The sequence below is a fragment of the Dermacentor variabilis genome, chromosome 6 (genome assembly GCF_050947875.1).
Source record: "Dermacentor variabilis isolate Ectoservices chromosome 6, ASM5094787v1, whole genome shotgun sequence".
Taxonomy (NCBI): Eukaryota; Metazoa; Arthropoda; class Arachnida; order Ixodida; family Ixodidae; genus Dermacentor; species Dermacentor variabilis.
This window is the reverse complement of record NC_134573.1, coordinates 176898652-176911689: the sequence shown is the minus strand read 5'-3', so window position 1 is coordinate 176911689 and position 13038 is coordinate 176898652. Positions and strand designations below refer to the sequence as shown.

Sequence of the window (13038 nt, the reverse complement as noted above, 5' to 3'; positions counted from 1 at the left end):
TTCAGTTTTGCCCATGTGTCAGGGGTATTAGAGTGTTTTAGTTAAATGTGTTTACGCTCCGCTAAGCAGCTAAGCGGAAGCGCGAATGCGCATGCACCATCCGCTTAGCCGTAAGCGGGCTAGCGGAGCAAGGAACATGGTCCGCTTAGAAGCTGCCTAAGCATAGCGTGACGCGCAGCGCCTTGGCTAGCGTTGGCGTCAGAAAGGATGGGATTGGATGCAGAAAGCAAACGCGCTGGCTAACACTTGGCGTTCCCCAAGACGGCGCTTTATTTTCCATTGGATAAAATGGACCGGTAACGCATTACAAGCGCATGTCTAGATACTTCATGGAGAAATAAGTTATATATATATATATAATGTTTTACTGTATAAGAGTGATCAATAGGTGTATTTATTTCTTTCATAACCCTGAATTTGTGCCAGGGGGCGCTGAAACTACAAAAGGTCCGCTCCGCTACGCTAAACGTATAACTAAAACGTGAAAGTTGCCCGCCGCTCCCCTGTAGCTTAGCGGGGCAGCTCGGAGCGGAGCGTACCGTAAAGACGCTCAACTAAAACACTCTATTAAATGCTTGCACTTCAGTCAGCACCTTGAAATACTTTGAATGAAGCGATAATTTGAATAAAGTTATTTTATTGCAAAAATTGTTTACTGCATTTTCGTGCCTTGTGTTCTGTAAGTACTTTTGTTTATGTGTAGGAACAGTTTTTTTATAGCACACAGATGTGGGATATTGAAAGTGAAATCAACAGCGGGGTCATATCTTGCAGCCGCCGTGATTATCGAGACTATGATGTACGGAGGAGCCGAAGTGACCGTTATAGTCCAGCAAGGCACGATATGAGCCCTCCTGTGAAGCGGATGCGGCGAGACTGGTGAGCCTGTCAGCTAATGAGCACACATTTTGCCTGCATTACTGATGAGCACAACATTATGCAGCTGCATGGGTGTTTTGGACTGGAGAACTGCTGTCTACATACTTTCCTAATGCCTTGCCTTAGTCTATTGCATAAAAAATAATTTCATGTACTTTATCATGTTTGCAGTACTTTGTTTCATTTTTGTTAAATGACGGGGAAAGTATGTTTGCCTTTCTTTTTTTGGTCAGCTGCTGTTGGTTGCCTAATGCTGGCATTGTGCATGCAGAGAGGCATGTAATTGGTGTTGGTGTGAATGGTGCTGGCATGGATCATTAACCTGTAGCTTGAATTTTCGTTAAACATGCTTCAAGCAGGAAGTGGTGATGCTAAATTGAGGAGTGCAGACTTACGCGTTGTGGGCCAGCTTCGATCGTTATGCCGCACAAGCACTTTTCAAATGCGAGTATGGCTTGTAAAAGTTTGTGAATGGGAAGCCATGGTCTCATGTGCTGCGAAGATAAATGAGATATAAAACAGTTCTCTCGCACCAGCTGGAGTGCAAGCTTTCCAGCATAGTCTTCACATACTGGTTATAAGCACATTCTCTGAATGGCTCAGGGGTCTCATTCTGAAGCACTCATTTTCCTGCTTTTCATATTGTGTGACTCGGTATCCAACGTAAAGCCTCACTGCAATGGAGTGAGTCCACTGAGTCACGACATCTGCGCTGTCACATTTCTCTCGAGTATCGAGCACGGCTCCAGTTTCATTGAAAACTCAAAATGGTGACTTGTTTACCTGCAAGAGTACCGGCCACCACCAGTTCAGGCTAAGCGAACCATACAGACACGTCAGCGGTTTCTTTGCATATTCGAGCTGTGGAATCTCACTCACACCCGTGCTCTTGGGACAAAGGAACGACAACACAGTAGTGCAAACAATCACAAGGGCATTTATTGCACCTTTCATAGATCAGTGCCTGCTAGCCGAGTTGCTATCCACAAAACATGCCGATGGGCGCGCGACAAATCTAGAAGTCTGACTCACCGCGACCGGAAGCGAGCGAATATGTTCGCCCCATGCTGGATTCCAAGGCCTGGTCGTTCACGTGTATGGTCACGCGAATCGTGGCGCGTTCGAGGGCGGCCACGCGAGGCGGTCTCGCAGAAGCATGGGTCGGCGCGCACGCGGGAGACGTCCCCGCCGCGCGCCGACCGGGCAAGAGGGTCGCTGCACTTGCGGCACGACCGTCCCGCTTCCTGTCTCGAACCCAACAGCCCGAGCGCCTTGTCTCCCGACACCCGAGTAACCCCGCAGCGGCGCGACGCTCGCGCCATCCCTCGCACCGCGCTTGTACCACCCGACCGCCGCGGGCGCCAGGCCACGCGGCGGGCGAAGCCGCCCTGCAGGAGACGAGCCATGCGGGAAAACTAGATCTCAGGGGAGGCGTGAGAGACGCATCCCCACATCCCCCCAACCTTAAATCACTACATATTCTGGCGAGACATGTGACACGGTCTAACATCAAACTGTGCTTCGCAAACAAGGTAGCACATTAAACAGTGGTCGCGCCGAAGAAATGTCCACACGCTGTCCATAACATGCGAGCCGACATTGTCCTTGGGTGCACCGCTGGCGTCCGCCGGTCACAGCGGCAGCTTTGCAGACTCGACGGCACGATGCCAGGCCAGGACTCCGGAGACGACGACACAGTAGTCGGTACGAACAAGCGTCGCTCGCGCCGACGCGCCCTGCTGGGAAGAGCCGCCATAGCTGTCGGTGACCGCCGGCCCTTTTGTCCGCCGCCGAGGGTTGTGAGCTGGATGCAGGAGGCCGCCGAACTGGCCACAGCATCACCATCGCCCGGGGTGGCTCGATCGTAGTCCGGGGTGGCTCGATCGTAGTCCGGGGCAGCAGCGCAGACGATGTGCAGGTGACGGCAAACCAGGGGTGACTCCAATCACGCTGCGTAAACTCAACACACTCGGCAAACACTAAAGTAGTGCAAGGGAGAGGAATTATGCATGCGCATCGCCCACGTGGTACGATGTTCAACTCGGCTAGCAAAGATCGGGCAGCTACTCAGATGCTAAGTTCACGTGAACGAAGCTCGCTTTCTTGAGTCGAACGAGTAATTTCAATTCGTGCGAGGCTAACTAGAATGAGGGAAGCAACTTGCAACACCTCAACGCCACGGTCCACCAGGTTGTGTCCCTTCACGTGCGACAGGCAGCTTCGTAAAGCCTTAGGCCTAAAGCGTCGCTACCCTGACAACAACCGGCATCGAAAAACACCCAAAATGAGCGCAAAACAGGCAGCCGCGAGGAGACGTCAGCTCTGTGAGGTGGTCCTACTCCGCTCGGTGCACAAAGCATCCGAGTTGACGGCGCCCACCGTCCCAGACGGTGTCGGAGCGCCCGGTGCCAGGCCGCAATACCAGTCAGCCCGTAGTGGCACCCGTGGCCCGCGGCCACCCGGCTCCCAGAGCCGCGACTTCATCCGAGTCAAAGAGATAGAAGAAGCTATTTACATAAGAAATTCAGATCACCCACGAGGCTTCCATACTCACTCGCTTCAGGCTTGCCACTGCTCTGCGGGCGCTCAGCCTCGCTCTGCCAGGATGCAGACCACGTGGCTCTCGTACTGACGAATTTCATTAAAAAAAACACTTGCGGAAAGGCTTAGCATGTTGACATGTTCAAACACACTACAGCCACCATCACCTCGCTCAAGAAAGCACGCCGCCGACGCTAGCGATCAAAATTCACGCTAGGCCTACGCTTCGGTTCAAACAAAGGTCTCGAACGAAGCAGAACTGTTAAAACTATCGTCCGATGCCCCAAGAGGCCCCACGTTGGGCGCCAGATGTGGAATCTCACTCACACCCGTGCTCTTGGGACAAAGGAACGACAACACAGTAGTGCAAACAATCACAAGGGCATTCATTGCACCTTTCATAGATCAGTGCCTGCTAGCCGAGTTGCTATCCACAAAACATGCCGATGGGCGCGCGACAAATCTAGAAGTCTGACTCACCGCGACCGGAAGCGAGCGAATATGTTCGCCCCATGCTGGATTCCAAGGCCTGGTCGTTCACGTGTATGGTCACGCGAATCGTGGCGCGTTCGAGGGCGGCCACGCGAGGTGGTCTCGCAGAAGCATGGGTCGGCGCGCACGCGGGAGACGTCCCCGCCGCGCGCCGACCGGGCAAGAGGGTCGCTGCACGTGCGGCACGACCGTCCCGCTTCCTGTCTCGAACCCAACAGCCCGAGCGCCTTGTCTCCCGACGCCCGAGTAACCCCGCAGCGGCGCGACGCTCGCGCCATCCCTCGCACCGCGCTTGTACCACCCGACCGCCGCGGGCGCCAGGCCACGCGGCGGGCGAAGCCGCCCTGCAGGAGACGAGCCATGCGGGAAAACTAGATCTCAGGGGAGGCGTGAGAGACGCATCCCCACAGAGCACACCGCTGAGCTCGCTTATGCTCAACGTCCAAAGAGTACTGAGCTCGCGCCACAAGAAACACAGTATTGCCCATGTTGACGGAGGCAGGTTTAGTTGCCTCCGACGACACCAAGCACTGTGCAAATGCCTGGTCCCAGGTGGCACAGGAAGCAGAGGCTTCTTTACAAAGGTACAAAGTTGAATGGGCACCACTAGCACATCAGCATTGGAGAAAGGCTTCCCACACTGCGCCGGGAAGGGACAAAGGCTCCACACGACCATGCCACAAATTCTCACGGTGATGAAAGTGCCTGGTTGTAAGAGTGTGGGGCAGTCTCCATCAGCATAAACCTCAGTTGAGTGTGGCCTGTGCCGGTACGGCCATGCACAATCTGTAGGTACTGTTCTTCAGCTTAACATTCCGAAAGGAGTGACACAACGTACACGCTAGCCTAAGTGCAAGGCATCAAGACAAGCTCAAGTTTGAGTAATGCCTATGGCAGCTGGTGGTATAGAGAAAAAGTATGTACGCACCTTGTGCTGTCCTGGAGATGCCTTCTCTGCGCTTGCTTTTCGCCAATTGTGCCACACATGGCTGGGTGTGCCTTCCAACAACAGGCCAGTGTAAACTACCAACTGGGCCTTTCGTAGTGGAACAACCGATGAGTGACTGCTTGGCTGTTGCTCCATCTAGCTGCAGGTAAAAAAGGAGAGGGGCATAAACAGCAGAATATGCGAATGCCTGCACGACAGTCCCCACAGATTTCAACTTCAATACTGACAATATGGCATAACTTTACTATAGCATCACTTTGGTGATTGAGACTACTATGGGAGTGTTCACAATTTGCAGAACAGTGGCCATTTGATCATTTCAAAAGCTCTCTAAAGAGCATTCTATACTTTCATTCTTGTCGTCCCTGCCGTAGCAGCTCGGTGGCTATGGCATTGTGCTGCTGAGTTTGAGGTCACGGGTTCGATCGTAGCCATAGTGGCTGCTTTTTGATCAGGGCAAAATGAGAAAACGCTTGTGTACTTCGATTTAGATGCACGCTAAAGAACTTCAGGCAGTCAAAATTAATCCAGAGTCCCTCCACTATGAAGTGCCTCATAATTATATCGGCGCTTTGACATGTAAAACCCCAAGATTTTTACCTCTGTGGCTGTGGCATTCTGCCACCTAGCATGAGGTCAGAGGCCCAATTCCTCGCTGCAGAAGTCACATTCTGATGGGGGTGGAATGCAAAAACACTTGTGTCCCTAGCATTGGGTGCACAGTATCAAGAACCATAAGTGGTCAAAATAAATGTGAAGTCCTTCACTACGGTATCTCTCATAGCCCCCATGTTGCTTTAAGACGTTAAAATCAATTGCTAAAACAATCCATGAAAATCTTGTCACTGTGGTGAACTGCGGGATATGAAAACAGCACTGATGGAAAGTATTTCCATGTCCAAAATCCATCCAAACTACACTCCAGCTTGTTTTTTAGTGAAACAAGACATTCCGAATGGGGGATCCTCGAGAATGATTGCCCCAGAATGCAGCTTCATTCCTGCACAATACATTTTGTTCTTTTCATTTTAGCTGCCTAGGTTCTGCATTTGATAACGTTATATGTGATGAGCAACCAACTTGAGACGTAAACATTATTGCCTGTAACATTCAGTGTGCTTGCACTACCTTGGCATTGGGTTGACAGGAAGCATGCATGTCACAGGGACTTGCACATAGTTTGGTGCAGTCCTGAGACTTGCTTCTGCCTGCCCGTTTTTGTAGGGATGACCGAGGTGGTTACGGTGGCTTTGACGGTGGCGGCTTTCCGGTGGGCGGCCACCACCCGGGCGCAGGTGGTCCCTGGGGTGGCCCCCCGCAGGACATGGGTGGCATGGTGCACATGGGTGGGCAGCACGGTGGCTACGGACACAGCATGGGCCAAGCTGGGGGTCCACAAAGGTAACCCAAGTCACCTACACACCAATTCTTGAGGGGAAGCTTTACCTCAAGGGTTTACAGCTAAATTTACTGCATGGGAAGGGAGAAGCTGTTCTGCTTGGCATCCACTGAACCGGTTATGATGAGGTTTGTTGCATCTGTTAAAAGAAGCAAGCGCTTTGGGCAGATTCTTGATTCATGCTGTCAATCTTCTTTACAAAATACTTATTTATTATTATTATTATGATCTTTTTCAGCCTCAAATGATGCCTTAAGACTAAAAAAGAAAAGTCATCATGATTACAACTCTAGCATGTCAATAAATAAACTCACATTTGTGTAAATTGCAAGTATTAGGCCATATAAAGTGGGCAATATTGCCACTAATTTATTAATAGGACTTTTGCAGAATTCACCTCGTTAACAATGTAACAATGGCATCATCATACATCATATTTGTCCAGTTTGGGCAATCTAACAGTTGGCTTTGAGCTAATGCTTCCTCTTGAGTGTATATACTAGGCTTCATATGTGCAGCAGGGTGTCTATCAACTGGGAAAACCTGGAATTGTCAGGGAATTTCAACCCGTCTGGAAAACTCAAGGAATTGTTATGGAATCCATAAAAAAACCTAGCCAGGTCATTGAAACTGACAGAGGGAAGTCTGTGCAAAGGTTGACAGAAACAATCTTAACCCTAGATCGAAGCTCCTAAAGTCGCTCCCTTGGCTTCAGCTACAGCGAACAGCGGCGCAAAAGCTTTCGAAAATGGCTAGGCACAGCTGTTATTTCTAAGCATCACACAGCAAATGCAAAAATAATGCAATGCAACTCATGCCGATAAAGCATTTGCATGTCTTAGCCTGGCTCGAGAGCATTCCGGTGAGGCCAATATTTGCGCATTCGTATCAAATAATAAATGAGAGACCAGACTAACACTGTTACGACACTCACGGACGCAAGTGCCTTCGTCCAGGCTGGAAAAATAAAAAATAAAAACCTGCTTTTCTTTCTTCGTGCCTACGGGACCTAGCTATAATACAGTAAAACCTCGTTAATTCGAACTCTGTTTATTCGAAATCTCGCGTAATTCGAAGGTTTTTGGCGGTCCCAACAGTTTGCATGCAAATTTTGCCGGATAATTTGAACAGCCAGTGTGCCCATATCCAGATAATACGTCAGTTTAAACCATGGCCTCCGTGATTTTTCCGTGCCTCCGTGATCCGCGGTGGTAACAGTGAATTGCTGCGCACTGTAAGCAGACTGGAGGGCGCAGCCAACGGTGTGACTAACTACCGCGCCAAGCAGTCACGCATCGATGACTACTGCATTTACACGATTGTAAGTCGACCACTTTTTTAAAATTTGAAAATCTGAAGTTGGGGGGTCGACTTACATTCAAAACCAAAACATGGCACCGCCCAAAAAGCGAGACCAACGGGAGCTACAACGTAGTTAGAATTTTATGTTTGCTCTATGGCCCTAACCGTAGCTTTTCGCTATCCCGCGTGTTTATTCGCTTTTCGGAAGAGTTTTTCAACATTTTTTAGAATTTTACAGTGCACGCAACACTCATGAGGGGTGTCGATAGTTGATGGGAGCGCCGCTGTTCCATTCGCGGCGGCACCCTCAGAATGGTGACGCTTGCGGGGAGTATCGGTAGTTCATGGAAGAGCACTGCTCGCGGGTTTCTCTTTGCCTGTTGCGCTTAGCTTTCTTTATAGTTTGACGAAAGGCATTGGTTTGACGTGTTCCACTTGACTGGCGGCTACGTGCTACTTCTATGCTTCCTCAGTCGTCATGAGTGCTCCAGGCCCACTAATCATTCGGCACTCGTTCACAGCAGCGTTCAAGAGGGCTGCCATCCTTTACGCCGAAGAAACAAATCACTGTGCAGCGGGCCGCAAGTTCGATACTTCTGAACAGGTGGTGCGAGAGTGGCGACTGCAGCGAAGCGAAATTTTCACCTGTGACGGCAAGTGAGGAATTTCCCACGTGCCGAAGTCTGGACGCTTTCCGGAGCTGTAGGCTAAGCTTGCGACGTACGTCGCTGAAATGCGCGATCGGTCCCTGCCAGTCAAGTGCGACATGGTCATGAAACAAGCCCGGATCTTTAAGGACCTGCTCCGCTGTGAGTACAAGTGGCTGGCGGCAGAAGTCTGCGAAATTACGCCAACCGGACCTGTCAAAAGAGCCTCCTTGACCGCTGCGTGTGGTTGGGTGCATTCGGAGTGGGCGGCTGTTTCACAAGATGTCGTGGTGCTGTCGTTTGCCAAATGTGAAATTTCGCAGGACAACGATGCGCTGTGGGACCGTAGCAATGATGAGGATGGCAGCACTAGTGAAGATGAGTAGTCCAGTGACCATGTCGGCTACTGATAAATTTTCGTTATCGAATGTGCCCTCAAGTATGCTCTTTTTTTTTTTTTGCTGTCACGCGATATGGGGGGTTCGACTTACATTTGAGTCGCCTTACAATAGTGTAAATACGGTACTTCAAGTGATCGTTTTTCAGGCTAGAGGTGCAGTGTCGATACAGCCACATTTCGTACGTTTATTTCTCGTTTTTCGTCCATTTTTGATAATTCGAAAACCTGGTTAATTCGATGATTTTTCGAGGTCCGACGGACTTCGAATTAACGAGGTTCTACTGTATAGCTTTAGACTGCCTACTAAAAAAGAAAAAAAAATATAGCCAAGCCAGCAAACCAGGTTCAATCCGATCCAACCCGCCCTGGGTGGCTGCCATATTGCCATTCTTCTGTCAACCTGGCATGTAGTATGTGAGCTGCGATGACGCCTGCAGAGAAGTGCTCATTTAACCTTGATTGGGTGAACCCAAATGTTTCGGTGTACTTGTCATGTATCATGGCAGTGCTGGACGACACCAGTAGGCCTGAATGCAAGGTATGCCACAAGACTTTCTCACTCAGCAACATTGGCAACACAGCGGTCGCCAGCCACGCTGCAATCAAGAAGCACCGATCTGCTATGAGCTCGCCACGAAGTGCTAGCCAGACCAACCTTTGTGTACATTTTAGTGCTCGACTCAACTCGCAGTCTGCCTGTTCTGTGACTGCTACTACTGATCATGCCCTCGTGGTACCTAGGACGAATACTGAAAGGGCTGCTGTGAAGCCTCTGGCTGTCACACTGGACGTGAGAGCTTCAGTAAGCAGTTTTGCGGTGAAAAGGTGTGTCACAAAAGCTGCACTTGTTTGGTGCCCGAACGCTGCGTCAATATATGGATCATTTCATCCTGCAGCAGCACCTGCAGCCCTCCCCCCCCCTGCTTGATGTTTCCCATGTGCGTCATCGCGAAAAAAATTAAACTTGGGAAGGACGAAGTCAGCTATACATTTTGTCATGGTATTGTCATGTACTTTTGAAACGAACTGCTGTTAAAACTTGATGGTGTGTTACCCATGGTCATGGCTTTCGAGTCCCTGAACAAGCTTGCGCAAAAGGAGCAAATGGATGCATTAGGTTGTGGGACCCAGCTGATGCCAGTGTGAAAACCGATTACCTGATGTGCTTTTTAGGTCATACTCGCACAGAAGATTTATCTGCTTCCTTCAGAAAAGCTACTGAGAACATTAAGCAGGCAAAAACCCTTCAAATATCAATGGACGGCCAAAACATTAACTTGAAATTGTTGAGGTCCCTAAAAGAGGAGGTTGCTGCATCTGATGTGAGTCAAAATGTTCTGGACATACGGAGCTGTGGATTGCGCGGTGTGAACGGTACATTTAAAATGGGAACCAATGTGACACACTTGGACATTGTGGTGTTTCTTCGCAGCGTATACAACCTATTCATGAATGTGCCTGCACATTGAGCTTATTACATCAGCAACACAGGAGGCACTCTCTTCCCACTGAAGCTCTGCTCAGTGAAGTGGCTAGATAATACCAAGGTTATTGTGAGGAGGTTTCAAGTTCTCCAGAACTTAGTCACATATTTCGGGTGCTCAAAGAGAGGAGAAAAAAAAAAGAACTTGCTAACTTTTATGTTCTCCATTGCAGAAGAACTAGAACCTTTTCTGGCATAATTTCAGTCAGAGAAACAAATGGTTCCTTTTGCGTCTACCCTGGATGGCCTGTCGTGCTCTCACAAAAGAAATGCTGAGCACTGCTGGCACGATGTCCAAATTGCACAGGAGTGACCTTGACAACTCTGAGAACATAATTCCTATATCTGCCTTCGACATTGGTTTTGCTGCCAAAACTGAGCTTCAGAACATCGCCAAACCTTCTCAGGTTGCCATGGTGAGCTTTAAGAAAGAATATATACTCTTCATCAAGGCCTGCTCACAAAAGATAATGGAGAAGTCACCATTAAAGTTCAGCTTGACGATGGGGGCCATTTACTTGGACCAGCAGTTTGTGCCTCATCAGTGCAAGCTGGCTAGAAGCGGCTAACCATTGCACTAGATGTGCTCATAGAGCACAGATGGCTTACTGGTTTACAAGTAGAAAGGGCATATCGATCTTATGTCCAAGTGTGCTCAACCAGTTTTGCGCATGCACGTATGCGAGACTTTCACTGAAAGGAGCAGTGCTTGGAAACACTATGTCTTGAACTCTGCCTAAGTGCTCATAAAGAACTGCTGCTGTTTGTGAAGGTTAGTTATCCTTTGCCTTTTGCATGGCAATTCTGTGGAACATGTGTTTCAGTAAATAAGGAATGTCTAATGCAGAACATGAAGGAAGTGTCTCTTGTAGCACAAAGGTTAGTCTATGATGAAGTGTCTGCTGCAGGTGGTGTTGCAAAAGTTGATGTAACAGACAAGATGGTAGACATGGTCTGTGGTGCTATCATCCGGCAGAAGGACGAATTGAGGAAGAAACTGGAATGGTTTGATGTGTCAGATGTTGACAGGAAAGAGAAGAGAGCTGCTGCTCTTGTAAAGGAGCTTGAACTGAAAAAGAAAAAGCTTTCAAGGATGTGCAGGTTGAGACCTCCTTGCTTTCCATAATCTACAGGTGTTGTCTTTTCATAGTTCATTTATTGTAATAGAGCTCTTGCAGCCAAAGAAGGCTAATAAAACATTGTGATTTGTAGAATTATGCAAGTGCCCTGTTTTCCAGTTTTTACCACTCAAAGGCTCGTTTTCAATACTCCGAAATCTTCCCAAGCAGGCTTGTGGCTATGATTATCAGCCCATAAAATGAGGTCACTTCATGTTTGACAAACACAAATAGTAGGTTACAATTTTACTAGCCTATTTGTGTGTATCAGGTTATTGGTGGATCATAATAGCAGGGGCTAGTTCGATTCATGACGTGTGCGAAAATTCATAGCTTGCACTCTTCTTTTTATGTCACTATCGCCAATGCCCGCATTGAGGTGCAGTTGAGCAGTCAGTTCTAATGCCGCCCACAACTTTTATCGCTAGCATATCTCCTCAGCTGCATGAGAACAGTGAGGGAATGCACCTAGAATGTCAGGGAAAACCTGGAAATGTCAGGAAATTTGGAAAAAAATAATTTGGTAGACACCTTGCTGCAGTCTTACGTAAGTGGGGTCTTTGATAGGGGAGGATATACAGTAGACTTCTGGGGATTCGAGTTTGGGTGAATAGATTTTTCAGTTAATTCGATCCTGGTCAAAGGTTTCAGCCAGTGCCCATGCATTTATATCGGCCCCAACTTCTGTTATTTTGATCCTGCCAGATTATCTGCCAGATGAATTATCTGCCAAATTATCTGCCAGATAATTTGAATTCCATTAGTCGGCACATGCGTGCCTGACTCCTATGGTGTCCCCAATAGCAACCTCTTTAGTTGAAGTGAAAGTGTTGAACACACGTCTCCTGTCAAAAACGCCTATTTTTGGCCAGCCCTATAAAGATTTTGAAGTAATAACCATAGCTCGCCAGTGTCTGATTATGGTATTTACCCAATTCCAACACTAGCCTTTTCTTTTCCTCAGGAAAATTGGGCCAAATATTGCCTGTGCAGTGCAATCGAACAAGATACCATAACTGCCTTCGCGGTTTTTGTATGCTTTACCACATAAGACGAATAAATTGCGGCGAAGCTGACTTTAAGAACTGTGTGGTAAAGCTGACCTTTGGAAACTAGCCTCGATTGTGCAGCACATGACCCGGCTCATTTTTCTTGCTATAAAATTGGGTGTGCTAATAATTTCTACATTGTTTGGGAGCTTAATGTACTTTTTAAAGCAATGGGTTGCTTCAGGCTGTCACTTCCATTGGAGAGAACAAATTAATGCTGTCTGTAAGAAACTAGCTTTCAGCTGTTATAACCTGGCTCGTGCGCGGCAATATTTTCCTCATGCTTTGCTTCGTTTCATTGTTATACATGGGCTATTGTTGTGAAATATGTGGCCTAACATATAAAGCTTACTGCAGTTGCAAAAGTGTGGCCCTCAGAATAACAACATATTCCTTTGTTTATCGCTCTAGTAACATTCAGCTTAATGATAATCATATACTTTCATTTACGGCTTTAAGAGATTATAAGATTGTTTGTTTAGTTCACAAAATACTCAACACAAGCTTCTCTTTTCCCAACACCATATTTAACTTCCCATGGGCAAACACCAGACAAGTAAGTAACTTTAAAGGGACCTTGAAACGATTTTGACGATTTTGTACAAACATACTGAGTCATTAAAGTAAATCCTTCTAATCATGAATCAACGTATATAAGTGCTCTGTGTAAAGTGTGTAATTATAAGTTTATAAAGATGTACATCGCTGTCGATCGCAGCTTACCGCTCGGCTGAATTTTCAGCCGCCCCTAACCATTTGATGTACATTGCCCTAATGAC

At 48.0% G+C, this 13038-nt stretch overlaps 1 protein-coding gene across 5 annotated transcripts in view; it reads left to right on the top strand.

Annotated features, from left to right (window-relative positions):
- The window catches only part of Ars2 (arsenic resistance protein 2), a 90422-nt gene that overhangs the window by 6283 nt on the left and 71101 nt on the right, over nt 1–13038 (top strand). For 3 of the 5 annotated variants that reach the window (XM_075696924.1, XM_075696922.1, XM_075696923.1), the window contains exons 3-4: nt 775–879; nt 6086–6262. In XM_075696924.1, coding sequence (XP_075553039.1) covers nt 775–879; nt 6086–6262 — 282 coding nt within the window. The remainder of the gene's footprint in view (nt 1–774; nt 880–6085; nt 6263–13038) is intronic. The other 2 variants (XM_075696927.1, XM_075696926.1) reach the window with 1 other exon arrangement.